Below are 26,886 nucleotides of genomic sequence, written 5' to 3'. Positions count from 1 at the left end.
GTGGCGTAGAGAGGAAGAGAATAAGAGTGACCAGGATCAGAAGAAGGTTATGAGTTGCGGCGCGGTTGCACCAGGATGTTGCTTAATCGCTTCCAGCGCTGGGTAGGCGAGGTCGAGTTCATGCGGGCCAAACCGCCCTTGTCCATGGGCTTTGTGGAGGACTGGGTAGATGAGCGAGGCCGTCCGCCGATAGTGGCTTCGTGGTCTGCGAGGACATCTTCTAAGCGGACATCGGAATCTGAGCGTGGAAGAGAGTTCTCTGGATCGAGAATCTCGATGAACTTGGACGGCGTGTCGTGCATTTTGAGACTTGGTGAACACGATGGGATTTTTGCTCCACGGTAAAGGGGGAGGGATCACAAGACAGTATATGTAGAGCCTCGGTTTCTAGAGGCGCCACGATCAGACAGTTGCTGCAGCAGTATGCGCCGGTGCCGGAAGGGGCCGTGGAACAGGAAGTATATCAAGAGTCGGCGCGCTGCTGCAGGGGTTGGGGGGAACCTAGTGGGATTTAAAGAAAATGTAGATCTGGAACAACAATAAAGAAATAGAGAAAATGGGAAATTCAAAATGAGAAATCCACAAAAAAATCGCAAATTACAGCGCGTGTTGGAGATTAGTCCCGACGAGCAGGAGGACTGCTGGCCTCTCTTGGGCCAGTCGTAGCGTGGGTGGGGTGGAGAAATGAAGATCAGGGGACTCTAGGGCCCCTTCAGACTTTCTCGAGAACAAAATAGCTCATTCCACACCCGGACTTTCCCATCGTTTGGTACCAGGACCCTCTTTTTCGGAGGGAGGCCCTGCTACACTAGACCCCTTGTGGTGATTAGTCTGGATGTTACTGTGTTCACGACGTACGACATGGATCGTTCTTGTCATACATGCACTAAGGCTATTGAGTTCTTTCTCTTTTCTTCGAGTATTAGTTGGAAGCTCTCATCTGACGCATCATGTACACCCCCCCCCCCCTTCCTTTTTTTGGCTGCCTTCTCCCCCACAGACTTCCCGCAGAGACACACGTCGGGTTCCTCCATTGGGAACCTTCCACCAGCAGATGACCCTAAGCATTGTGGGTGCCAGGAGGGTGAAAAGGGAGATGATCAACAGCGGGCAGACCGTGGCGTTGACGCTCTGGCCAGTGACGATGACGGAGGGAGAGTGTAAAAAAAACCCTTGGGCCGTTCGCGAAGTGATCTGAGGTGGGTCTGCTACTGGAGGGGCGGTCTTGCGCGGCCTTCTTTGGGAGGAGGAGAATTTGGTGTGGAGGAAAGGCTTCTTTAGATCCAAGTCTCCACAAAGCAGACGTCAGGAAAGGCAAATAAAGCCCTGACTCCGAAACACCACCGGACCAAAGCCGCTTGTGCACATCTGCATGAAAGGCATCCGCCGCACACCATCACCACACCCATGACGTATGGGGCTCCTGTCTTTCAATGCCTTTTGTTTTCTTCGCCTATACGTGGATACGTGTGTGTGTGATACCGGTGGGATGTTTGCCCTATATGTCATGCCTCACCAGGTTTCTATATACAGATGTCCGCCCAGGGATTGACATTGTCTGTATTGTGCAGGGTTCATCGGTAAGGGACTCGCCGTATATCCTCGGCCACACCCCGACAGCATGCTTCGACGCTAGTATCTCCCAAAGTAATGCACGCTCTAGGCGTCCATTGGGCCCGGAGCTAAGCAACTAGCTCCCTTCAACTGGTATATCCGACGTCATTCCCCAAAGACCAAAAAATCCAGCTACTGTAGACATATCGGGAAGCCTGGGGTCGCAAGTGTATTGCCCGTACCCAAGGGCATTTTTGGAACTGCGATGAGGGGCAAGGGGAGTGAGATGGATGTCAGGTGGAGACACAAGAATGATGATCATCGTGCTGATTGACGTCCATGCAGCTATGAGTTTATCTTGCTCGGTAATTGTTAGCTATGAATAGTAATTGCCACACCGGTTGTACTCCGCTGGCCCTACAACTCCGTCACCTCCCCGCCGTACAAGTCGCAAATCCCTACGTCGGATGGGGCCAAATCAGCCACGCTATCATCTCTAACCCATGGCTCTTGTCGCTATCTGCGTATCTCGTATGAAATATCAGGATGCGGGGACTTCGTCATGTCCCCTTCGTCATGCCTTTCGTCATGCCCCTCATATAGCGGGGTATCTCGACGCTGGGCCACTGTCTACGCTCTTACGCCATAGGAATTGAGATGATTTGATTTGGTTATCACCGAGAGACCATGCACCGATATTGTAATGGGAGGACCCTGAAGAAAGAAAAACGCCTCGTGGATCCGGAAATGAACAAAGAAAAAAAGAAAAGAAAAAAAGAGAAGATAGGAGAACAGATCATGCCGAGTAGAAGTCCACACTGACAGCAATCCTGCCTCGAATACGTTGCGCAAACTTATCACATCCTCCACCTGCGAGGGTATCGAAACCTAAAACAAATACTTCCGCGAACTCAATGCAGTGCCGTTGTCCCGTTTCGACCATAGTGCGGGCCCTGTGGAAGAGCCAGGGCAGCCCAGAAGAAAAGTAGCGGTATGATCAAGGGCCGGGCTGTGCCGCTCTCTGGTGCAGCATAGCGACATTTTATCTGTACTCCATGTTCGTCATCTCCACATCCTTCGCAGAGCCGATCCAGAGGACGTTGTTACACCTGGACAGTCAAAGAGTCAGCGGCATCCTGGGCGGAGGGAAATAGGCAGGCATTAATATCCTGCGGAGAAATTTGGTAATTACCGGATAAGCACTGAACCCAGGGCCGATGTCAACTCGCCGTCGACGTATTCCTCCGCGTTCGCCAGAAGAATGTTCATGTATGAGTCGACGCTCTGGAGAAGACCCTTGTACTCGGCTTGACCCCACTTGAGGCGGATGATCACCTCCGTGCCGACGCTGTGTCAGAAGCGCGAGTTAGCTATCAATCTTCATCCAATCGCCCATCTGGAGAGGTTGCGCGTGCTTCACTGCGCTTGCCAAAGAGGCGTGTCCGGGTCTGCGTACCTGTTCTGCAGGAATGGGCGGGGGTTCAGAGGGTTTAGCTGCGACAGAGAACTAGTGTCAGTATTCGAAGGGGACCCAGACTCCTCACCCTTGACGGTGGAGGTCTCCTGGCCTTCGTTGGAGCTCTCGGTTGTAGACTCCTCCGGTCCAGAACCCATAATCGTCTGGCTTGAGTCTTTGGGTGGAGAACTCACGCTCATGGTTGCGGCGTTCGATCAGTTAATTGAGGTGAATGAGGCTTCAGGACACGAGATGTTGTGGGATGAGAGAGAGATCCAATGGCCAGATCTCTTAAATACGCGTGGGCGAGAAGATGTGGTGTAGGCGGCCACCGCGAAAATGTGAGCTCGACGGACTGGCAATACCAACCAATCATAGATAGACTATACTCACCGCCTTTGTATGATATTGTTTGCTTTGTATCTTTTTCAAAAATGGATGCGATGGGCAGCGAGAGAGCTCGACGCATGGCTATCCTTAGCGTTGGTTTCATAGCATGATTAATTCTTATTTCGTGAGAATACTCTGCTGATTGACCCAGCTGTCCACGCGCGCACCAACTCCTCGTAGCTGACAGCCCACGCTCATCCACCCCACCCCTTCCTATTAATACACGGAATAAGAAAAAGAAATGCGGTAGTCAAATCCTAGCTTCCCATCTCCAATGCTACTTCTCTTTCTTCAATCCCCAGTAACTCCAATATCATGCCATTGCGACAGTCAAGCAAAGAAAGTTGATCAGCGGCCAATTGACCAAGTGATTTCTTTGATGCTAACTTCCTCCCCAGCCTTCTCATCATAGTCATACCATTCGCCCTCAGAAAGGTCAATGCCAGTAAATGGGGTGGAGGAGTCGGTACCCTTTGCCTCCCATTCGCCCTGCGCACGAGTTAAAAAATTTACGTCGGAGAGATGATCATGGCAGAATACTGACATCAGGTTTGAATTCGGTGAACTCCAGACCACGGCAGTCCAACTCCAGGATCTTTTGCCCTTTCTTCTTCTCATCGACCTCGAAGGTGTGCGGCCCTGCAACGACCGATGCAGAGTGGGTTTTCTGGCCGCAATGTTAGCTTAGACAGGTAATTCCCATACGTAATAGGGTAAGGGATTCTGGAAACCCTTATACGGAAAGAATCACGATGTCTTATGGATGATTCCAAGCGCATTGCCAGGATCTGGGGGAAGAGAGAGCCTTACCGTGCACAAACGGCACTTCCAGACGAAGTTCGCTTCACCCCGGCTACCGGGGATCTCGTGCTGCTCCTACAAGACCGACAAAGGATTAGTACCTGTATGTGTTCTGGCAGGCCTCGGCGGACATAGGGTTCCAGCCACTTACAAAGCGGTTGAAGCTGACCCAGTTTGGGTGCACCTCGTGGCAGGAATTGCATTGCACGCGGAACGTATAGTAGTAGGGGTTCTCTTCAGTATCAGTCGGCTGGAGACTGGAGACTCTGTTTCTCGCCATTGTATGAGCTCGGTATTCCGTTTAAAGCGTGCCTTGCAAGCCATGCAATGGGCCTCGGCGGTGCCGGGAGGCATTCTGCGGTCTCGGTGACTCGCAAGCGATCCCCCGGGGGCACCTGCGGTATGCACTTACCCCTCCAGCTCTGCGTTCAGAATCAGAGATAGCATTTTCAAATATTGGAGCGAGATGCGGCTGTGGCAAGTGAAGGTTCTCTCACTTGTTCTCACTTTTCAATGTCGAAGTGTTGTGATGCGGGGTGGACGGAAAATTGTAGATCAGGTCTTGGCATGTGACTTTAATAGAGGTTACTGGTTGTCGAGCCATGCGATTCTAACAAGGCAAATGGAGAACGGAAGTTACGATGAATGGTTTATTCGTAATCTTATCGCAGGTATTTAAAAACGCCAATCATGTGCCACTGGTCACTCGGAGCAACCGAATCAAGCTATGTACACCGAAAATATCGAAGACGGAAATGTGTAGAAATCTACATGGCTTACAAGCTTACAGCCGGCTCTGCTGTGACTCTTGCCCCAAGGGTTTTGTTGAGAATGAGTTGAAATACTCATTGAGAGCATCGACGGTGCCACTTCCTTCCACCAGCTGGACAGTGCATGCAATATGGCTGTCGGGGCGGGTGACAACGACGCCTCCCTTCTCCGCGTCGATACCGAGTTTCTCATGGGCAGAGAACTTCGCGGTTGGCACCCGGATATCGGGAATGTCATCCGCATAGAGGTGGTGATGGTAATCGCGGAGAACCTGAGGGATGGAATCCATGTCGACCTCGGTCTTGGCCGCGGCGTAGATCACCGAGATGGTGAAGAGCTTAGAGTGCGGGTTGTGGCGCTCGAAGAAGAGACCTCTGCAATATCAGATCGGCGATATGTGGACAGGAATGAGCGCTCCTTCTCCAGATTGGCAGCCAGGTCGGCGATAGCCTTCTTGGTCTTCTTTTGCTTTCCAGCGAAAATGAATATGCGGAACGAGCCGTTGGCAGGCACCTCCTGCTCCAAGTGGACAAAGTTGGAGTCCGCAAGACGGGTCACTGTGGAGGGAGTGAGAGCGCGACCAGAAACTAGACGAACGCCGGGGATATTGAACAAAGAGGACTTGGCCGGATGGCTCGAGTCCCAGTTGAAGACATTGGGCTTGTAAGCTACTCCGTATCCACTGGTGAACTCGCAAGACGACTTGAACGTCTTGACAAACTCGTCCTCTTCCTCTCCATCATCCTTGGCCACGGCCTTACTGGCAGAGACCTCTCCGGCGTTCGGACGACGCTTGGAGAAGAGCGCCGCATACTTCGCATCGAAATTCAGCAAAGTTTCGGCAATGTCTTTGCGCTCGCTCTCGTATGTGCTCAGGATCGAACGGTCGGCAAATCCAGTCTCGACGGCATGGAGCTTCCAGGCCATGTTCAAGGCATCGTGGAAAGCAGTGTTCATACCCTGACCAGCCTTGGGCTGTGCCAGCCGTCAGTATCTTGTCGGTCAGGCTAGAATGGAGAATGCCACTTACGCTGTGAGTGTGACAAGCATCGCCGCCCATGAACACACGCTCGTCCAAGGTATACTTCTCAGCAATACCTTGGCCAATAGGGTAAACCGAGTACCACTCGACTCGGTCCCATTCAATCCAGTAGGGCTTGAGAATCTTCTTGGCAGATTGCTGGACCTGCTCAACGGTGGCTGTCTTGCGGGGGTTCCAGTCGGGGTCGGTGGAGGAGGCAATCTGGACATACAAACGAACCATGTTGTCCTCGCGAGGAATGACCATGATTGAGCCAGCATCCGAGTGAATGGTACATTTAGTCTGGAGCGCCGGTTAGAGAGATCGTGGACCAGATTTGCATCCAAAAGCACATACCTCGATATCGGGGAAGTTGGTTCGGACGACACCATCCATCACACCCCAAACGTGGGCAATAGGGTCCTTGTGGTGGATTTGAATTCCCAGTTGCTCACGGACGAAGCTGCGTGCACCCTCTCCGCTGAAAAGGTACTTGGTCCGCACCGTCTCAATCACATTGGTATCCAAGGACTTGAGGTTTACCTCGACCGGGTAGTCGGCGTTGGCGCCGTCATTGTTGAAGCCCACAATAGTCCAAGGTCGCTCCACTCGGACACCCGCCTTCTGGATCTCATCCAGAAAGACGCGCTCGATCTTGCCTTGGTGCACCAAAGTCGTAAATGGGTAGCGGGTGTCGATGAAGCGTGGGCAGCTCGGCCAGCTGCCCGTCCGATGAATACCGGACCCATCGCCCCGAGGATCCCAGAACGCAACATCGTACACTTTGGCGGGTCCATAGGCCATGATGGCACGTTTCAGACCCAGGTTGCGAAGGATTTCCGTTGAGCGCGGCTGGATTCCGTCGGCGCGGCCAGTGGCGGTCGGCACCGGACGATTGTCGATGTGCCTCACCCTGTAGCCCCAGCGGGACATGAGCAAGGACAGCAAAAGACCAACCGGCCCAGCGCCGACTATGACGATATCATAGGTTTCTTGGGCCATGTTGACTACAGAATCTGGGGTATGGTATCTGGAAGGTTCAGAGAGGGGAGGGGTGGTCACCCAAAGTCGATGCAATGCAATATGGAGTCACCCGGTACAAAAAGAATGGTAAAGCGCAAGGCGACCTTGGACAGCTGCACGGATAGAAAAAGAAAGAAGGGCCATGTTGGGAACATATATAGTTATTTAACAAGCCGGATAAGCGGGTCGCGCAAAGCCTTGAGTTCGACGGGGAGCTGCCACGGCATTGAAGATCGGTTTGGATCGCGGGGATAAGCACAGTTCAACCTCCCCGGCCAATGGGCACACGGAAAGTCCGGATGACGCCCTCAGCTCCACGTTCAAGCTGAGAGGCCTGGGTATTTTCGAGCCCGGGAATTTGGCACGGGCCTGCAAGAGAATGGGGCCTCAGGCGACCCGGGAAAACAAGCGAAACCTGCATCTCTCTGATGGACATTAGCCTCTGAACTGCCCAGGATCTTTAGGCCCCACCAAGCTCTCCAGGTCGGGAGCTGCTTCGGCAAGTGGACGGTACGTGGGGGGGCCGCCCCATGCTGGCCGGCCTCGGCAGCCCAGCCCGGGAATAAACTAAGAGGTCGGCTTGGATCTGGTATTTCTTAAGATTTGTGAGTGGGATGGGAATATGCCTGAGATGGGGGCTCTATATATCCTACTGTGGCGCAGACTCAAGTTGTTTGTCCTGGAACTCTGCAGTTATAATATATTCTGAACAATTCAGGAGATCCCGTCCCGACCTGGCTGAGCTGGAATGCGCTCCCGTGTACCTTGAGACCCTCGGACCCGCTCCAGAGTTCGTCAGTCCTGTGGAAATACGCCACAACGAGTCCTTAGCTTAAGCCGGCATCTACAAGCGGGAGCGTAACAGACATACTGGACCCCAGAATCTACACTTTATGCTTTGTGGAGATAATGCGTTGGAAGACTTTTACGCAATAAAAGACCACTTCGTAGGGTTAGCATTTTCTGACAGTTGACCCTGGTATTTTCAACCAATCAAATGCAGATGTGTAGCCCACTTGTGAACAATACCTCAACGGACAACAGTAGGGTTGACTATCAAACGAAGGATGCATGTGCGGCATGTATTCACTGAAGTATGAGCACGACCCTAAAAGGGAACACGCCATGGGTGTAGGAGCCTTAATATTGCCCGCAGACATGAGTGAATACTTGGGCTATGAATGTTCGCGCTAGCCACAACTCACCATTCACTATTGTCTTGGAAACAGATATAGCGGAGGTGATATCTTGCTTCGGGGATTTTCTTTTTCTGCACGCTTAAAATCTTGCACGCCTGTGGCAGGGATTTTGTGGAAGGACTCGCCTCTATTCATTCAACGCAGCACCCAAGAACCAAGTTTGCCGACTCAGAGCAGGATGGCCTATCATTACAGCCCGGAGGGCGTAAATCCCCTGGATCCCTTGTCAAATGAATCTCAAGAGGTCTCCAACCAGGTTTCATCTGCCCGGCCAAGACGCCCAATCTCGCTCACAAGTGTCTACTCTGGCTACCTGGAGGCTCCGCTCACACTAGATCCAAATGACTTGCTCAATAGCCCTCAGGCATGGGCTGAACCCCAGATATGGCTCGACGAGGCGCCCGGCTTTTTCTGCCCGCCGAAATACCCCAGACGCGGACTTGCCCGCTTGTCCGTTTGGTGTTGATTTGTTTTCCGGTTTGGGCAATCCTTATGGCAACAATAACAACCACCACCACCACCACCACCACGACAATATCAACACCATTGACCCTGATAGTGACATTGAGTTTGACACTGAGCTAGACAGCACCACTACTTGCTCCTCTTCAAGCCGTGCAGTGGTTGAGGGTGTCCGTACTGCGCGCTTGTCATACGCTGAGATGTCCTCCCAACAATATTTCCCGGGCTTTGGAAATGCTGCGCCAGATCAAACTGCTCCTGACCCTGCATTGGTCCCATACGCCCTGAATGTTCCCATTCGGCACACGCCTCAGCACCAGCCCACCGTTATCCATCAGGACAACTCCAGACAGCCTCAGAGCAGCAAGGTCTCATTTTTGCGCTGGCGCAGAGCCAGCAAAAATAGCAGCTCTGGGAGTTCCAGTTATGACCTTGATAGGCTGGTGGATGATCCCGAGTACCCGTTCAACCTAGAGGCCGCCGAATCTTCACAGAGATCACCATCCAAATTGCAATGCAAATCGCCACCGAAGACTCCTGTGAAAGGCAGTATTCATAAGAAGCTCTGGGGAAGTGATGGTTTACTTGGCAACCCGTTGGCTGGGGCTGCTCAAGGCAATGTCCCTGCAACCTCGACACCGGAATCTCCTACAACAGCCCTTCGAGCACCCCGATCAGTGAGCTTCGCAACGCTGCAATCGAACATTCCAGGACCGGGCATGAGCCCAACTGGCTCTCCTACTCGACAGGAGACGGCCCTTAGCCCCGGACAGCAGACCTCTCCTCTGCTGCAATCTCCAAGCGGCAAGTCGCCATTAGGAGGGAAATCTACTGGGATATTTCGAGGCCTCAGCCAGAGGGTCATGCGCCGTATCTCGGATGCCGTAAGTGTGCCCATTCTTTTTTTCTTTTTTTTCTTCTGGAACTTGAACTAATCGTACCTGGTACAGAATCCAATCGAATTTCCCACAGCTCCACAAACCCCCAGGCGAGCCCTGGCTGTGACACTGAGTCCCAAGATTCAGGCGCGACTTTACCTCGATCTCGAAATGATGGTATGCGGCTGTGCGAACCAATTCCTCATCAAGCAGTACCGTGACGGCCGATTGTCTCAAAGCTCCATCAATAAAGTGCACGCGAAGGTCCGACACCAGATCATGGAGTTCAGCTATCCTCAGGAGCTGCAATGCGAGCTTGTTCAGGACAACCGCCGCAGCCTGGACTTTGAGGGCCTTTGTGCCTGCAATCCTGTCCACCTTGAATCTACTCTGCGAAACTGGAGATCCATTGCAAAAGAGATGAGCTCTCGCTCCTTTTGTCTTCCGGATGCTGCGGTTCGGAAGCATCTTAATGAGATTTACTGGATTCTGGATATGCTTAACGCCCCAACGGCTACGCTTCGGGAATTTCAATCCTTGAACAACATGGCGCATGGCACCATGCTGGGAAGTCCAGGAGACCCTGACACCACTCCATCCAAACATTAATCGTTATTTTTATGGTACAATGCGTGCTCATCGTTGCCCCTTCAGGCTTTGTTTTCTTGTTATCTTTAGCAATGCTCGGGCTACGGATTTTGCCTGCTCCCCTTTCCATTTTATTCGTGGCCTACCAATGTCCTTCACGAGGTTGTATTTAAGGAACTAGAAATAGCGGAATACCAAGGGCATTTTCGCGGGAACCTTTTTCTTCCCTTTGGCTCCGCTGTAGAGAAGGAGAAGAAGTACGGAGTACTTGGAGATTGCCAAGATTGCATATCTTATCCGTACCCCCAAGAAAGCGGCACGTGCATTCGACGTCATTGGATCTTAGAGAAGACGACGCCAGCCTCGACGCGTGAGGCAGACGTAAATCACTCGGACACCTCCCCCTTCCACCACCCCCCAGATGCATACAGGAATCATTTCTTACCCGATCGGGTGGTTTTGAGACACCAGGCCCACCAGCGATCGCGCACGACCATGATCAACGCCTGATTCAAGTGTCTGGATCTGGATCTGGATCTCTACCCCAGACCGAAGCACCAAAAAAGTGGAGACCTCTGACTGACCATGGCGAGCCTTTTGCATACCTACGGCCCAAGCTGCCTGCTGGCGGAGGATGAGCCAGACTTCTCGAGCTTGTATTCGCTGCCAACCCCGCCCGATGTACGAGCGCAATTCTTCTACGTTTCTTCCCTGCCAATCGACGACCCGTTAGCTCCGTTGCCCACGGCGAGTGGGCAAGCAACTGGCAATGAGCGGACACCGCCGACTCCGTTCTCAGCCCGGGATAATTTAGCTTTGGAGAGTGCTTGGTTGGAGCTAGGAAAAAATCGCCCAAGAGCTGCCCCGAGTGGATCTCGTCCAGAAACTGCAAGAGATCAGGTCGGCATCGCAGTTCCTGGACAGGTGACTTTTGCGGCCGATTCTCGTCGCAAATTGGTGACTCGGGAGGATGTGAGCCAACAGAGCAGTGTAGCCTCGACAAGCAACCAGGCGTCTCTGCCAGGGGAGCACAGTTCACGAGGCTCCAAAGATAGTCTGACAGACAAAGAGCATGCTAGGTCTTCTTTCGAGGGTGCCTCAACGCGTGACAGCACTAGTAGTGATATCCGCCGCAAGAGGGAAACTTCGATATCACTAACTGGGGCTCAACCTTCCAAGCGCAGGAATTCACTCCAAGACGACGACGAGGCCTTGGTTGAGTCCAGCAGTCCAAGAACCAACCGATCTCGCGACGTGAGTATCAGCGGCTCTCCCTTCGCTCGAACGTCGACTCCCCAACCGGAAAGCCCTCTTGGTCGCTCAATTGAGTCGTTTCATGCGAAGGATGGAAGCAAAGAGTGGGAGGCGGAAGTGCGCACTAGCACGCCGAATAAAACCACTTCGAAGCCTTCGGGATTACGAACTACTGTGAATGTGGAGGAAACCGAAGCAGAGAGCACTACCGGGGAAGGTTCTTCTAAAGAAGCGGAGGCGAAAATTGTTGTGGGTGCGTCCCGGCTTCATTCGGTTGAGCTGCCAGGCTTACAGGTATGGTCTCCCCTAGTCCCAGTCTCTTCTCGCGATGTATGACTGACCTACTTATGAAGATGAAACCTATTTATTGGAGCCCTTTGCATGACATTTCCGACGTCATCCGTGCGACTTGGTTCTATAAGAACACCATGCTTCCAGTGGAGACAGCCGTGGCTAATAAACTAGAAGAAGGATACGTTGAATTGAAGCCATGGACGGATACCTGGCAGGATGAGTTGAATAGTTGCGTGGAGAATGGAGCCGAGGCCGAGACAAAAATTGTCCATAAACTATGGCCGAAAGCTGAACCGGGTTCTGCAAATCCACCAGGCACCGCGCAAAGCTCGATTGATGCCAATAAACGGCCAGACGAAACTCAAGACCGACTGGAGTTTGACAAGAACCAGGCCGCTGGGGGCGCAGCGCATGCTGATGTCAAGCCACATATGACATCTAGTGTGATCTACGTGGATGCAAAGAATGCGCAGATTCTGCGGCCGAGTCTGCTACCGTCCGTTTCAAGGAACCGACGACCCCTCGGTGCTATCCGCAAGCACCGCCAGATTGGCATCCCTGTGGTGCGAGGGTTTAGCAGAAAGGTTTGGGAGCGGCTCCACCCTTCAAAGCCCAATCCTGTTGATGTGCGCCAGTACATCCGCAGAGCCCAGTCTCAAGACTTTGCCGCTGCCCCTGGCGAACAAATATGCTATGCCTGCAGGATGGAGGAGCAACGCCCGAGTCCAACCGACCTAGTTTTTGTCATACACGGTATCGGCCAGAAATTGTCAGAGCGTATGGAAAGCTTCCATTTCACGCATGCCATCAACGAGTTCCGTCGACAGGTCAACGTGGAGACATTCAATGAGCCTGTTTGGCCGCATATTCGGCCCGACCATGGCGGAATAATGGTTTTGCCTGTTAATTGGCGAGCAACTCTGTCTCTCGAAGACCAGATATCAGAAGGGGCCAATTCTGATGACCCTTTTGCAAATGACTACTCTCTAAATGACATCACACCAGAGACGCTCCCTGCCGTGCGGTCTCTCGTCAGCGATGTTATGCTCGATATTCCCTATTATTTGTCCCACCACAAGCCTAAGATGATCAAGGCCGTCGTGCGAGAGGCCAATCGAATCTATCGTCTTTGGTGCCACAATAATGCCGGCTTTCAGGATAAAGGCCGCGTACATCTTCTCGCTCATTCTCTCGGAAGTGTCATGGCTCTGGATATTCTCAGCCAGCAGCCAACCACAGTCCCGCACTTCGACTTCTTCGATACCCCTTTGCATAGCGACATTTTCGAATTTGATACCCGCAATCTGTTCCTCTGTGGGAGTCCCGTTGGATTCTTCCTCTTGCTTAACAAAGGTATGGCCGAACTCCTTAGACAAATGCAATCCAAAGCTAACCATAGTAGCGAATCTCCTTCCCCGCAAGGGCAGATCCAAAGCAGGCGCCGGTGGCGACGATCTCCTTCGCGGCGTAGCCGGCGAAGCAGGTCAATATGGCTGCATTGCAGTGGACAACCTGTATAATATCCTCCATACAACAGACCGTAAGCCACCTCCGCTTAACATAAACCTTGAATCAGAAGCTAACTTAGAACCAAAAAAAAAAGCAATTGCATACCGTGTCAACGCAGCCGTAGATAAAGACCTTGCCAACTCGCTCAAGAACGGCACAATCCCCAGCTCAACGCCCTCCTGGGCCGAGTCTTTCAGCAGTGTCTTCCGCTGGAATACCATGCCAACCTTCACGACCTCCGCCCCGACACGCCCCTCCGCCATGGCTAAACTCCCCTCCAACGTCGAAATGGAGACCCACGATTTCACCCGCGAAGAGATCGCCGAAAAGCGCATGCTCTGTCTCAATGATAACGGGCAGATCGATTACTATCTTTCTGGTGGTGTCGGTCCACTCAGCATCCAGTATCTGAATATGCTGAGCGCGCATAGTAGTTACTGGACGTTGACTGATTTCGTGCGGTTCTTTGTCGTGGAGATTGCGCGGAGGCAGGGGCGGGATGGGACGTTGGTAGCGTTTCGGGCGGAGAAGAAGAAGGGTTATAAGTACTCTAAGGGGGGCTGAGTCTACAGGTTTGCGTGATCGCCTTCTATTGGCTCCTTGGTGTTTATTCGGGTTAGGGCTAGGGAGTTCTATGTCAATGGGAACATAACCAGTTACACTTTGGGTTGCATAATATGCGGGGTCAAGGTTTTCATATTTTCGGTCAGTTTGGTCATAGATTTGTATCTAGCTGGCAAGCATAGCAATTCTATCGCGCCGGCAAAAAGAAGAATAAAGAAAGGGAGAAAGAAGGGGAAAAAAAAAAAGTTAATCCAAGAAAAGCGGAAAGGTGTAAAAGACATTGGGCGAAATTTATAAAACGCAGGAGATCCGGCCTCCCTATATACAAGATCATTTTCGTCGTGATCGTGAAACATAACAATCTAACAGATAATACGGGTATCAGAGCCATAGACCGGGCCCATCATCAGCGCCTCCACAATCTCGCCCTTGATGCCGACTCCGCGTCCAGCACGGAGCACGACCAGCGCATTAGCCTTGGCAATGCTACCTACGCGCGAGCTGCGCTGGCCCACGCCTTCAGCACCTGTGCTGGTGGCATAGAGCCGGCCATCGGAGCGCGAGCCTGTAACGACTGCACGGTGGTACTCTGTGCGCTTGGGGTCGAGGGGGAAATGGTGGGTCAAGACGACAGCCACACGAGGCAGGCCTAGCTGGGGTGCCATCCAGGACTTGGTGGTAGAGAGGGCTTGGGAGCTCTCGCCCAGACCGGCGAGTTTATGCAGAGAAGGGAGGACGAAGAGGTTGAGGGTGACCAGGGCCGAAGCAGGGTTCCCGGGAAGCGAGAAGATGAGCTTCGACGTGCGTTCCTGCTGGACAGCTTCGGAGGATGCGTCTGTGGGGGCAGCCTTGAAGGGAACTGTCGCGAAGGTGGTGGGTTTTCCTGGCTTCATTGACACGCGGCCGAAGTGGATTGTGCCGCCGAGGGACCGCTCAATTGTGGGCTTGAGCAGGTCCAATTCGCCCATGGAGACGCCTCCTGTGGTGATGATTACGTCGACGCTGGCGGAGGCGCGGCCTACGCCTCGTAGAGCATCGCGCAGGGCGTGCTCAAGTTCACCGGCCGGTGCGTCTCGGGCGATGCCGAGATCGACGGTCTCAAAGCCCCAGGAAGTAAGGCAGGACAGGAGGGATGGACGGTTGGAATCACGGATCTGCCCGCCGACAAGGGCGCGGGGGTCTGAGTGCTCTACGAGTTCGTCGCCGGTACTCAAGACGCCAACGCGAGGCTTCTTAAAGATTTTGACTGACTGGGTACCGGTGGCAGCAAGCAGACCGATTTCACCGCCAGCGGGAGAGATGAGATCTCCGCGGGCCAAAATCTTGGAGTTGAGGGCAACATCGCTCCCAGGCTCGCGGACGTTTTCGCCCGGGGCGATATCATCGGCCAAGATTTCGACGGTTGCTTCCTCTTGTCCGTCTGGGGTGGATGAGGCTAGGGCTGTATCTTCGACCATGACTACGGCATTGGCATTAGGAGGTAGAGGAGCGCCGGTTGTAATTCTAGCAATGGTTCCGGGCTGCAGGGGCTCAACGGCACCACTAGTGTTGGCGTGGGCGACGGACGCTACTGGGAACACGCCGCTGGTAGATTTGCCTTCTTCGGCGATGATAGCGTAGCCATCGACGATGCTGGCACGGTACGCCGGCACAGCCTCGGCGGCGTAGACATCTTCCGCAATCACCGATCCCATGAGGGAAGTGTTGACGGGGGCATCAATCACAATAGGCGAAGGGGTCTCCTCGCTAATCGTGCGAAGAGCCTCCTCAACAGAAAGCATCGGGTAGGGTGAGGCGCGATGGCGTTGATTAGGGCCGGCGGCGGGGTTGTTGGATTGGTGACGATTTGAGGACGTATGGGCCTTGGGAGCTGCATGACCGTGATGATGGTGCTGGTGCTGGTGCTGGTGCTGGTGCTGGTGCTGGTGATGGGTATGGGACGCTGTCTGAAGCTGGGTTTGAGTGGCAGAGACGCCGGCCTCATTCTCCAGCTTCTTGGTACCGCCGGCGTGCAGGCTGCGCGAATTGGCGCCAGCGCTCTGCACACAGGCATGAGGAAGGAGTTTCACAACAGCTTCGAGGTTCTCCATTGCGCCTTTAGGGGATCCTGGTAGCGTTATAATCAAAGACTTATCACGAACACCAGCAACTGGTCTTGCCATCATTGCAACTGGCCGGGAATTAGCATGGCTGTATATAGTCTTGGTCAAAACAAGGGTGATGTCATCTCACATGGAGTAATTTTCAGAGATTCGGCTATCATGCCATGGCTGGACAGGGTACGTCGTTAGCGTGTGGCCCAGAACCTAATCACTAGTGTGTACACTTACACTAGCCCCGGGGCATGGCGATGAATCAAGGGAGTGACGGCCTAGAGTGATGTCATGAGCCCCGAGAGAACCGGTTGGTTGGTGATCGCCTGCTCGAAATGATGTACTCACCTCGGGAGTGTTGTCTTTTACTGCGAAACCCGTTCCGCCGCTCAGCAAAACCAGATTGTGCCAATTAGGGCCATCAGTCCATTCGCACACGGCTCGTTGTATCTGGAGTACGTCGTCCGGCACGATGCGAGTTGTGGGGGGTTTCCCCACTTCCCCTCCCTGGCGAAGATGGGCGATAGAGCCCCAGCGACCCGGTCTGAAGCGGGGTCCTGAGCGGCCGTGTCAGAGACAATCAGAATAGCAGCCTTCAGTTTGGGTTCCATGATGAGAGTTGCCAGTGGTGGGATGCGGGTAAGTGGGGATCGAAGGAGTTGTGGGATATTGTGAGGTCTTTTAAGCCACACAAAAGCCGGGGTATCGCGAAACTCCGGGTCCTGGGATTGCAACCCTCTCGCTAGTGCCCCGTCCGTGCTGCATCATCGTAGACCTGGTTAGTTCTGATTTACGCAGTAGTTGCCTGCGGGGCTGCATGGTTTCCTGTTTGATTGAGCAGGTATACCGACAATGGTGCTAGGGAAGGTTGTGGCTGGACGCCCGCGGGATACGACGCCGTCCTGACTATAGCCATCTATGCAGTACACAGACAAGCAGACGAGTAGTCCACGAGTCAAGATGCAACCTGACCCATTCGGGTGTACAAAGGACTTCTTGAGGGGTCTATTTTCAATTGGGAACACCCATTCGTTAAGCCTATACTTGTACACTATGATCCCCCGGATCAGCAATGCAACTCAGCCCCACCAAGGGAGCTCTACAGAAATTGAATCCCGACGCCCCAATGCGCTGTGTATCGAACATGAACACGAAATTTGAAACAATCAAGAGGAGAATGTGGAAATGGCCCGAGAAATATTCATATGGGGCGGTGCCACCGCCCCTTCTCTGACACCAATTTAGGCAATCTGAAGTCGTAGGCGCCGTGTGGCTTACTTAGAGCCCATTTCGAGGGCCTTACCGCCCACCAAGAGCCCGACAATCAGACCAAATAGACCCAGGACGGAGCTGAAGATCTCAATCACCAGAATCCGGACGAACCTAATTGAGAAGGGAGGGGTGGTCAGAAACGATGGCCCGAGCGCGCCGCTGACGAAAGTGATGCTGCCGCGACATGCAGGGAGATCTAAAAAGAAGCACTTACAGACTGGGGTCAGCGGCATCAGCCAGCGCAGCGCCACTTCCGTTAATACCAACGGAGATACCACAAATCAAATTGCAGAATCCCACGGTAATTCCGCCCCAGAACAGCGCGTATCCTGTATAGTAATTGCTCTTGGTGTATAGCTCTGCATCGGGGACCGGAGTGAGCTTGGAGGAGAAGATGATGGCGATAATCACTCCATAGATAGCAACAACTTCACAGAAGATGATCGAGATGAGGTTTTTAGTTCGGATCCGCGGTGCGCGCACACCTCCACCGACGATCGAAGATCCGGTCAGGAAGATACCCCTGCAGACGATACATCAGCGAAATGGAAACCAAGCAGAATATTTTCAGTGCATTACCATGCGGCTCCGACAGTGGAGCAGCCAATACACAGCCCAATTCCGATATTAGCCCAGGCGAAAGGGGATACTTCTTCGAGGAAGCGGCCGACCTAACAATCGCGTTAACCCCGGGACGGTCTGAAATCGGCGGCCTTCATTCAATGGGTTGGATAAACATACGTTGAAAGCTTCGCCTTCCCCCTGGAAGAGCATATCTAGACACATAGACCGTTAGTCTCGGAGTTTCCAGATTGGGGGGTAGGGGTTCCCACGTACACAATCCGATCACCACAAGGGTGGTCGTTGAGAGACCGAAGAGGTACCTAAGAGCCATGATGACCTCAGCCTGTGAAATGAGCGTCAAGGTCTCGCGACTGGGGAGATAAGGCGACGGGGAGCTCTCGAACGTCGTAGCTCTTGACGGTTGGGAGTTGGAGAGGGACTCGGTGGCCGGAGCGGATTAACTGCGCCGCGGGCGGTGGACAGGTGGTTGATTCCCCAGATACGCGGATCACGACTTTGTCTTCGAGAGAATCCAGGCGGCAAGTTAGTGAACTTTGGAGGCTGAGATTGCTGTGACCGTGTTCCTGCAGGCTTCTGTATTCCCTGCTCTCTTTGGCGTGGCAAGCTTTTTGGTCTCTTCCTTTCCGCTTTACCGCATCCCCTGACATCCTCCCCCTCCCATTCACATCCAAGCCATGGCCTCCTCATCTGGTGTAGGGTCGTATTCGAACCCCTTGAAGAAGTTCAAGTGAGTGCAGCAGAATTTATGTGTTGAGTCCAGGAGACATTTACTGACAATTCCCATAGATTGGTATTCCTCGGAGAACAAAGCGGTGCGAATCCCTTCCCCTCGCGTGATTCCCTATCACCCACAAGAGAAAACGAGCAGGGGCAGCAATTTTAATGGTATTTTGCAGTCGGAAAAACCTCTCTGATCACCCGCTTCATGTACGACTCCTTCGACAATACATACCAGGCTACCATCGGCATCGACTTTCTGTCCAAGGTATGCAACAGCCAATTGCCCAGGCTTCATAGTATTTGAACCAAGAGTCGCATATTGATCAAACATCTTACCTATAGACAATGTACTTGGAAGATCGCACCGTCCGCCTTCAACTCTGGGACACGGCCGGTCAGGAACGATTCCGCTCCCTCATTCCATCCTACATCCGTGACTCCAGCGTAGCAGTGGTGGTCTACGACATCTCAAATGCCAAATCATTCCAGAATACCCGAAAATGGATCGACGACGTCCGAGGGGAGCGTGGCAATGACGTGATCATCGTTCTCGTGGGCAACAAGACGGATCTGAACGATAAGCGCGAAGTGACCACTGCGCAAGGTGAAGAGGAAGCTAAGAAGAATGGTCTGATGTTCATCGAGACCAGTGCCAAGGTCGGCCACAACGTAAAGCAACTTTTCCGCAGAATCGCCCAAGCTCTTCCGGGAATGGACGGTGAGGCGAAGCAAGGAGAGAGTACTAGTATGTGCCCTGTATTCCAACCCCATCGAAAGCTATCGTATGCTAACCGTCGTTCTCTCTAGTGATCGACGTCAATATCCAGCCGAAGGAGACGACGAACAACGACAGCTGTGCCTGCTAGTTTTCCACTTCTACCGTTTACAAACATTCAACCGAATAAGCGCATTGAGCCTGTCCATGATATTGCACCATTTTCTTAATATGTACATGTTTCCTCTCACTTCTTCTGCTTGCTCGAGTGAATAGCGTGAGTTTAGACATTTGGGGTTGAGTGCAATTGCAGCTGGGCGTTATGATTCCCGCTCTCTCTTCCAATTTATATATGGTTTTCTCGCAAGATTTGAATTCCTAGCGAGATCTTTGTTGGCTCCACGAGTACCAAAGGATCCGCCAAGGTCACTTTATCTAAAATTCGAATATGCTACAATTAATGAAGTCGAAGTACAAGAAATTAACCTCGTATAGAAAAATGGATCTCGAATGGTATTGCTGTTCAATCCTGAGCCATGTTCTCGGGCTCTAGAGCTAAGACGTCAAGCTGAGCATCGCGAAGAAATGCGTGGTGTAGATAGGGCAGGAAGTAGCGTTGAATAGACTGATCAACAGCTGGTGTGACTGAGTTTTTCGAATACCAGTAATGGCGCACGAACTTGCCAACACAGCCAGTATGCGCTGCGTTGGGGCACCCATTTGCCTCAGCGCAAGGAAGGACCTTGATATCGGAAGATCGATTGAAGTCGTATCGAAGGTACGTTCCAAAGGCGCCTTGTTCGTGAGGCCAGTGGGTAACCCAGTGTGCGCAGTTCTGGTATTGCGATTCACCAGGGCAGTTTTCCCAAGCTCTCAAAAGCTCCATCGTTCGCACACTCCGCTGGGCGATCACGAAGCCAGTGTTCAGGAACGTATTGCCTCGCTCATCATCGTTGACCGGCTCTGTCGGGTCGGCAGCCATCGCAACAAGGGTTTGTGGATGCATGGCCCAGTAATTGAAAAGCCACTCGAGTGGGAGGTGTGGATAGGTGAGAATGACATCGGCATCCAAAAAGACTACAAACTGGTAATGTTCCAGGAATTCTCTGATAGCCGGGACTTTAGCCCAGGTGCCGTAGCGTGAGCCCATATTCTGCACCTGGACTAGCTTGTAATCATATCCGTGGATTTTCGCTGCGTACCCCGTTAGCTGGGAAGTGGCTAGATAGAGCACTGATATGCTTCGTACCAAACATGTAATGGCCCAGTCGTCCTCCGGTGAAGTAGCTTTGTCTGGTCGAATCCGACCATGTCGTGTTCAGGATGCCTCCCGGCCCGTCCAGCTCGCGAGTGTCCGCATCTCAGGATAAGTAGCCGTCTGCCTAGAGGTTCTCGGAACCTCGGCCCTTGTCCGAGCTCGTAAGATGGGAGGTGGAAGACTTCTTCGTCCAGTCCGGTAAAGTTATCAGCATCGACAGCGACGCGGATACCGCGGAAGAGAGAGGGTATTGCGTCTCCGATGAGCCCACTACTGGGCGAGTGAGGGTTACACGAGTTGCTGGAATATCCTGTCAGCTACGAATGACCACCTCGCCGGGGTTGAGCGAGAGCGGGATTTTCTGACCTCCAACCCCAGTCCAGCGACTTCCTTTGGGTGGTGACAAGCCACAGCAAGCTCAGACTGTACACGATTACTGCACCGAGGCAGAACAAACGTGAAGACAGAAACGTCATCATTTTGTCTGTATGTTTCATAGTTAATAGCGATGTCGGAAGTGGCATATCACAGGAAGAGCTACACGAGATGCCGCGAGCACGCGAGGTCGATGCAGTGAAGTCGTGCCGAAAAGAATCATTAGATACATAAATGGTATGACGGAGACAAATTCCGGGACAAAAGAAGCACGAAGCTTATCGCTTTGAGTTCACGGGCTTACGGGCTGCAACCTGTCCCTAGAGGTCTGGTTCTTTCCGCTGGGAGAAGTCCAGGATCCCATTCGACCCTGGAGACCCTCTGGGCCCAAAGATTACCCATGGGTTCTCGTCAATACTTGCCTTTTGCTAGCAGGCTGTAGCAATAACATAAAGTTTATCAAGTCCTGTGCGACGATTCCCAGTGGTTCCGATCCCTTTCGTCTGGGTCGACTCTCGACAGTTTTTCAAAATCACACTGAGGGGTTTATTAAGGGAGGAATCATCTCAAAAGTAACATTACTTTTCCAAAAATAATTTCTCCCGAGGTCATAGTATTACTGATTACTTAGGGTACTGGTACGCGTGTTATGGTGAGGTGATTGTCGTTTGCCTACAGAGCATGGGCTAGTATGGGAGATCTATCTAGTACCGCCGATCGATGTTTACGTAGCACTTTGTTTGCCGCGTACGGGGACAGAGAAGAAGATGCTGGTTCATCATCAGTTAGACATGAATTATTAGTTGATTATAGTGTTTTATATCGCAGAGGTTCAATGTGAGCCCAGAATGGCAAGATTTCTCCCGAGGTCCGCACATCCATCAACCTTCAAACCCGCTTTATGCATAGATCGACACCAGCATACCTCGTTCCTGCGGAAATTTGTGATACTTGGCAGTCATTGGCGGCTGTAAACGATCTACTGGCTATGATTGGGCAAAGCGCCAAAAATGAGGCCTGAGAAGTGGAGAAAAGGCCGGGGCCGGTCTTCGGGAGTCCCATGCATCCTTCCCTGTCGTAGATGAAGTACAGAAGTACAAAGTACAGATTAAACTACCGCAGTCGGTCAAGGCCAGGAGGAGCTGGTTGTAACCAAACACATCGAGTCAGCAAGACTTGACTCAAGACACCTCTCATTTCACCCCTGCTTCACCAGTGGTGTTTCGTGTCAGCCTAGCCGAATCACGACCATGGCCTCGGCAATGGAATCCCACTCGAACGCCGTCACACGTATCGCAAGCATAATTCGTGGCTTCCATGATTCTAAATCACCATTCCGAATCTACCATGGTTCCACAAACAGTACGCGCCGCCGTAGCAGCTTGACGAACATCGTCGACATCTCTGGGCTTGACCATGTACTCTTTATCGACCAGGAGCGCAAGACCGCCCTTGTCGAGCCCAACGTATCGATGGATACGCTAGTACAGCACACCCTGGCACACCAGCTCATTCCTCTCGTGGTCATGGAGTTCCGCGGGATCACGGTCGGTGGAGGGTTCTCGGGAACCTCGGGCGAGTCGAGTTCGTTCAAATATGGTTTCTTCGACCGGACTGTTCGGCAAATCGAGATCATTCTTGGCAACGGTGAACGGGTGAATGCGTCTCGTACCGAGCGATCGGATCTGTTCTGGAGCGCCGCGAGCAGCTTTGGCACCATGGGCGTCGTCACGCTTCTAGAGGTTCAGCTGCGTGAGGTGGGACCAGATCCTCATCTGGAGCTGCAGTATTTGTTTGCTAATAGTATGGATGCGGCACTCAAAACAATGCAAGAAGCTATGTCTGACCCCGAGTCGGAGTACATCGATGGAATCATGTTCAACAAGGGCGAGATTGTCATTTGCAGGGGTCGCGTCAACCCTGGTCATCTCATGGCTCGCACAGAGCCCGTTCGACGGTTTGCACGGGCGGGGGATGAATGGTTCTATATCCATGCAGAAAGGCAGATGCGGAAAGCGAAAGCGTCCCCCGGATCCGCCATCGATTATATCCCGCTGGAGGATTACCTTTTCCGATACGACAGGGGCGGGTTCTGGGGTGGGAAGTATTGCTTCCAGTACTTCTTTGTGCCGTTCACTCGGTGGACGCGCTGGCTGTTGAGCTGGTTTATGGGAACCAGCATTATGTATCACGCTTTGCATGAAAGTGGGCTTGCGAAACAGTACATCGTCCAAGATGTCGGGATTCCATATGGCAAGGCCGCAGAGTTTGGGCATTGGCTGGATGACAACGAGAACTTTGGCTACTACCCCCCTCTGGCTCTGTCCATTGTTACTGAATGCCGTGGGTGAGGACGGTGGGCTGTCGGCCGTACCTCAGCCCACGGTCAACATTCCTACACAGGATGATAACACGCCGGAAATACTGCTTAATTTCGGGATATGGGGGCCTGGGCCGACAGATCGGCTGCAGTTCATCTCGAAGAACCGTAAGCTTGAGCAGAAGGTGAGCTCTCTTGGGGGTAGGAAATGGCTCTATGCACACACCTACTACACCGAGGAAGAGTTCTGGTCCATTTACGATCGTAAGCAGTATGATGCTCAGCGCAAGAAATACTTTGCTACGGATCTACCCTCTATATACGAGAAGGTCAAAATGCAGATCGACGACGTGACGCCATCCTGGTACCAATGGGCGTGGAGTCTCAGGCCATTTGCTGGATTATACGGAGCGTGGAAGGCGATACGTGGAGGGGACTATCTAGCCAAGAAGTAATTCGCACGCGAGCAGGATGAGATAGTGTTTTCAGGATGGCATTCAGTCTCTTCAAACATCACACTTTTTCCGTTCTTCAGTTTTGCCTTGGGAGTTCGACTCTTAACGCCTCTCCAAGCCTGAGAGATAATTTCAGGATCAACGGACCCTGGACCCGGCAGAGGAGCAAACTCATTGCCCGCGGGGCCAGAAGAGCTTAGGGACTTGTGGTGGACCTATCTGCTGTCATGGCAACTCTTCATGAGCTCACTCATGAGCTGATAATTGCCGCTGGTAATTGCCGCTAATAATTGCCGACTCCCAATATAGAAGTCCGGCCTTCGAAACGCCCGCGATAACTAGCCGAAGCAGGTGATGAGCGATGGCGAAGGGTTGTGTTGGCACAAGCCAGGATACGACATGGCTGACAGGCGAAGGATGCATCTACAACATCGACCAGCAAGGCCATGCACGCCTGGGGCCTCTAAACTCATCCTTGCTTCCTGCGCGGGCGCATATACCCTTAATGCTGCCGTCCAGGAACCTAGAGACACGGTTGACGATGAGGTTGACCAAGCCGATACTTATATCGAGCAGCAAGCCGAAGTTTATACACTATGCTTACCGATAACGCTATCTATCGCCGCCATGTTTACCATGCACAGGTCAAAGCTAAGGTCCCAGATACCTTTGTAGAAAATAAATGAGACGCACATTTGAATCGTCAGTTGTATTTAGATTCTCGTGGACGTGCCGCACATTAGTCATTAATCTAAGTAACTTATTTGATGCTAATCTACACGCTTTTTATTTAACCTTTGAATGTTCATTGTTTGACTTTTTCAAGGTTCATTGGTTTCCCGAAGCTTCGGCCGCTCCGTCTGCGACTTCCTGTTCTTCTTCAGCTGCCTCCTCCGGAGGTTCGAAGAACGGCGCATACTTGCTCTTCATCCGCAATCGCTTTCCGTAGAGGTAGAATCCAACGGGGATTGGAACAAGGCAAGCAGCAACACAGCCAAGCAGAGTCGCGGCCCATTGGATACCCATGTTGTTGAACATCTGGCGAGAGAAAAGCGGAAAGGCGGCGGCCACCATTGAACGGCAGAACGTGTTGGCGGCAATCGCTGACGCTGCACTGGATGGTTGTTAGACGAGGGTCCACACTCGGGAACTGTGGTTCAGCGGTGACTTACAACATGAGGTACGTGTCAATGAGGTAGTTGAACAATTGGATGAAGATGATGAGCAGTCCGAAACCGGTGAAGAGGCCACTCAACGTCGGGACGATCCAGGGGATGCCCTTGGAAAAGCCCGTCCACCCGAACCAGAACAGCCCACCGGCGAAGAGAGCGCCTCCAAGGACGACCGGGGGAAGGCGCCACTCTGGAACGGTGATACCGTTGTTCGCGTCAAGTTTGCGATTGTACGATCTGTTGTCCCAGACAATATACGTAGCGGCGATAAAAAGACCGACCACCAAGCCCAGCAAGGGGAGTCCGCTGAGACCTGGATTGAATCCATGCACCCCTTCAAAAACCAAGGTATAAGCTGTGAGGAAACAATACAACAGACCGTAGATAAAGCTCAGGTAGATAGTCACCGCCAAGATCAAGGGTTCGTTGATAAGAAGCTTGATAGGACGGGAGAAGTTGTTAACAATCAGCTCACGCAGATCAACCTCAATTTCTTCCTGTCTGGCGTGAATGCCCCAGTTCTTAGTGCGGCGGCGAAGCTCTGCCGCTTTCTCAATCAGAACAACCGGCGGATACGATTCATGCAAGAAGAATAGGTTTAATACAAACGCCGCAAATCCCATGAAGGCTGGGATATATGCCGTCCATCGCCATCCGAGGTAAGACATGTTGATGAAGCCGCCGATGAACGGCGCAATCATCGGACCTGGAAAAACGGTAGCGGCGAACATGGCAATGGCAACACCACGGGTTCGGTTGTCGTAAATGTCCGAGAAGATAGCTGCCACCACCGCAAGCGGCGAACTTCCGAAGATCCCGCTGAAGAATCGACAGATCATCAGTGTCTGGAGGTCCTTGGAAACAGCGACAGCGATGTTGAAGATGCCAAACCCAAGCATAGCGATAACGATGCCCGGGCGACGGCCCTTGAGCTCCGACAGGGGCGCCCAGAGCAAGGGCCCGGAAGCATATCCAGCGATGTATAGGGTGCTAGACAAGGTAGCGACCTCGAGGTTCACGCCAAAGTATTTTGACACGTTTTGGGAGGAGGCACTGAAAATGGCAGAGTCGAAGGTGGAACAGATACTCGTGAAGGCAAGCATAACACTGGTGTAGACCCTGTTTACAGACACCGTTAGTACGTTGGCCAAGATCTGAGGGGCGGGCAAATTTTTGATTCCAGGCATCACCTGTATCCCTACGGACGTACTTTCTCTTCAGGGGCCAGTTTTGAGGGTACAATGGGTCATCGGGCCCATCGAATTCGACGACATAGTCTTCGCGGTTTGGCAGGGGCGGCGGGTATGGTTTGCCCGCACCGAAAGGTGGTAATGGAGTTCTGGAAGGCCGTGACTTCACACTTTCACCAACCGTGTATGAATGTTGAAGTCGTTGAGTTTCAATTCTACTGAGTTCTCGCGAGACGCTGGTTCGATTACGCTCGAGGTCAAGCTCTGTATTGCGGGACTGCAAGCGGTGTAATTGAGGATTGTAGTCGACCGAACTGCTGGACGCGCTGGACGCCCTTCCCGATGAAGTGGTTCTTCCTAACCCTGGCGAGTCCCCTGCCTTCTCGTCGAGCTTTTGAGAGTGGGGCGCAGCATCCAGCTCGGCTTCTCGCAGCTCTTTGTCAGTAGCATCCATGACGATCTATGGAGCCTGTGGTGACAAGGCTTGCGGCACAAGGGATACTGGGGAAAGAGGAATGATTGACGGAAGCCCGAGAACTGGGGACCCCTGGATCTAATAGACAATTCCTGTTGACAACGATCAACCTAAAGGGAAAAAAAAAACCATGAGTTGCTAAGCACGGGATCCCGACTTAACCGTGCAGACCCACTAAGACCAAGAATTGGCGGCTGCGACAGCGAACCGAAGTGCCGACTAGGACGCCACTCATTCTTTTTCCTTGACACTTTCTTATACTCTATCCTAGGATCTGTAAGCAACAGATACTTATTTATAGCTCGGTGGATATATCTGCGAATGGGACATCTTCTCCAATGTCCGGGGTTATCGAGGCCGTCGTAAGTTTCTGACCACAGATTCCCACCGCCTTTATGGCGCGTTTCCCCAGACCTGCTAGAAAGTGCTGGAATATAGAAAACCCGCCTCGAGGGTCCTTTGGATACATAGACTACTATCGCCCTGCCCGTT

General features: G+C 52.5%; 11 protein-coding genes across 11 annotated transcripts; 4 read left to right on the top strand and 7 right to left on the bottom strand.

Annotated features, from left to right (window-relative positions):
- Positions 1 to 47: 47 nt before the first annotated feature.
- N7468_001410 (uncharacterized protein) lies at positions 48 to 302 on the bottom strand (the record flags this gene model as incomplete). The annotated part of the gene is made up of 1 exon (XM_058470707.1): positions 48 to 302. The coding sequence occupies one exon, from the start codon at positions 300 to 302 to the stop codon at positions 48 to 50; it is 255 nt and encodes an 84-aa protein (XP_058333848.1).
- A 2,294-nt stretch (positions 303 to 2,596) lies between these two features.
- N7468_001409 (small nuclear ribonucleoprotein F) lies at positions 2,597 to 3,210 on the bottom strand (the record flags this gene model as incomplete). Its single annotated transcript, XM_058470706.1, has 3 exons — positions 2,597 to 2,663; positions 2,747 to 2,902; positions 3,011 to 3,210. 3 exons carry the CDS (start codon positions 3,208 to 3,210, stop codon positions 2,597 to 2,599), a joined length of 423 nt encoding a protein of 140 aa, XP_058333847.1.
- A 538-nt stretch (positions 3,211 to 3,748) lies between these two features.
- Positions 3,749 to 6,995, bottom strand: N7468_001408 (FAD binding domain-containing protein; the record flags this gene model as incomplete). Its single annotated transcript, XM_058470705.1, has 9 exons — positions 3,749 to 3,889; positions 3,945 to 4,067; positions 4,211 to 4,276; positions 4,353 to 4,467; positions 4,614 to 4,673; positions 4,990 to 5,273; positions 5,345 to 5,947; positions 6,003 to 6,296; positions 6,351 to 6,995. 9 exons carry the CDS (start codon positions 6,993 to 6,995, stop codon positions 3,749 to 3,751), a joined length of 2,331 nt encoding a protein of 776 aa, XP_058333846.1.
- A 1,561-nt stretch (positions 6,996 to 8,556) lies between these two features.
- N7468_001407 (uncharacterized protein) lies at positions 8,557 to 10,164 on the top strand (the record flags this gene model as incomplete). Its single annotated transcript, XM_058470704.1, has 2 exons — positions 8,557 to 9,561; positions 9,628 to 10,164. The coding sequence occupies 2 exons, from the start codon at positions 8,557 to 8,559 to the stop codon at positions 10,162 to 10,164; spliced, it is 1,542 nt and encodes a 513-aa protein (XP_058333845.1).
- Positions 10,165 to 10,728: 564 nt separating this feature from the next.
- Positions 10,729 to 13,764, top strand: N7468_001406 (DDHD family phospholipase; the record flags this gene model as incomplete). The annotated part of the gene is made up of 3 exons (XM_058470703.1): positions 10,729 to 11,691; positions 11,751 to 13,044; positions 13,094 to 13,764. The coding sequence occupies 3 exons, from the start codon at positions 10,729 to 10,731 to the stop codon at positions 13,762 to 13,764; spliced, it is 2,928 nt and encodes a 975-aa protein (XP_058333844.1).
- A 362-nt stretch (positions 13,765 to 14,126) lies between these two features.
- Positions 14,127 to 16,468, bottom strand: N7468_001405 (bifunctional molybdopterin adenylyltransferase MobB/molybdopterin molybdotransferase MoeA family protein; the record flags this gene model as incomplete). The annotated part of the gene is made up of 5 exons (XM_058470702.1): positions 14,127 to 15,934; positions 15,997 to 16,034; positions 16,095 to 16,135; positions 16,206 to 16,364; positions 16,397 to 16,468. 5 exons carry the CDS (start codon positions 16,466 to 16,468, stop codon positions 14,127 to 14,129), a joined length of 2,118 nt encoding a protein of 705 aa, XP_058333843.1.
- A 663-nt stretch (positions 16,469 to 17,131) lies between these two features.
- N7468_001404 (H(+)-transporting V0 sector ATPase subunit c'') lies at positions 17,132 to 18,024 on the bottom strand (the record flags this gene model as incomplete). Its single annotated transcript, XM_058470701.1, has 5 exons — positions 17,132 to 17,240; positions 17,344 to 17,652; positions 17,709 to 17,800; positions 17,871 to 17,905; positions 17,967 to 18,024. 5 exons carry the CDS (start codon positions 18,022 to 18,024, stop codon positions 17,132 to 17,134), a joined length of 603 nt encoding a protein of 200 aa, XP_058333842.1.
- A 364-nt stretch (positions 18,025 to 18,388) lies between these two features.
- N7468_001403 (Rab family GTPase YPT6) lies at positions 18,389 to 19,300 on the top strand (the record flags this gene model as incomplete). The annotated part of the gene is made up of 5 exons (XM_058470700.1): positions 18,389 to 18,441; positions 18,501 to 18,547; positions 18,611 to 18,699; positions 18,777 to 19,179; positions 19,242 to 19,300. The coding sequence occupies 5 exons, from the start codon at positions 18,389 to 18,391 to the stop codon at positions 19,298 to 19,300; spliced, it is 651 nt and encodes a 216-aa protein (XP_058333841.1).
- Positions 19,301 to 19,672: 372 nt separating this feature from the next.
- Positions 19,673 to 20,460, bottom strand: N7468_001402 (Galactosyl transferase; the record flags this gene model as incomplete). The annotated part of the gene is made up of 2 exons (XM_058470699.1): positions 19,673 to 20,359; positions 20,404 to 20,460. 2 exons carry the CDS (start codon positions 20,458 to 20,460, stop codon positions 19,673 to 19,675), a joined length of 744 nt encoding a protein of 247 aa, XP_058333840.1.
- A 1,572-nt stretch (positions 20,461 to 22,032) lies between these two features.
- On the top strand, positions 22,033 to 23,557 carry N7468_001401 (FAD-binding oxidoreductase; the record flags this gene model as incomplete). Its single annotated transcript, XM_058470698.1, has 2 exons — positions 22,033 to 23,112; positions 23,186 to 23,557. The coding sequence occupies 2 exons, from the start codon at positions 22,033 to 22,035 to the stop codon at positions 23,555 to 23,557; spliced, it is 1,452 nt and encodes a 483-aa protein (XP_058333839.1).
- An 828-nt stretch (positions 23,558 to 24,385) lies between these two features.
- On the bottom strand, positions 24,386 to 26,373 carry N7468_001400 (MFS transporter; the record flags this gene model as incomplete). The annotated part of the gene is made up of 3 exons (XM_058470697.1): positions 24,386 to 24,671; positions 24,730 to 25,848; positions 25,940 to 26,373. The coding sequence occupies 3 exons, from the start codon at positions 26,371 to 26,373 to the stop codon at positions 24,386 to 24,388; spliced, it is 1,839 nt and encodes a 612-aa protein (XP_058333838.1).
- Positions 26,374 to 26,886: the final 513 nt, after the last annotated feature.

The sequence above is a fragment of the Penicillium chermesinum genome (genome assembly GCF_028974085.1).
Source record: "Penicillium chermesinum strain IBT 19713 chromosome Unknown utg000002l:1.0-5270490.0:1.0-5274688.0, whole genome shotgun sequence".
NCBI classification, from domain to species: Eukaryota; Fungi; Ascomycota; class Eurotiomycetes; order Eurotiales; family Aspergillaceae; genus Penicillium; species Penicillium chermesinum.
Note: the sequence above shows the minus strand (reverse complement) of the source record. Positions and strands in the feature narration are given on the sequence as shown.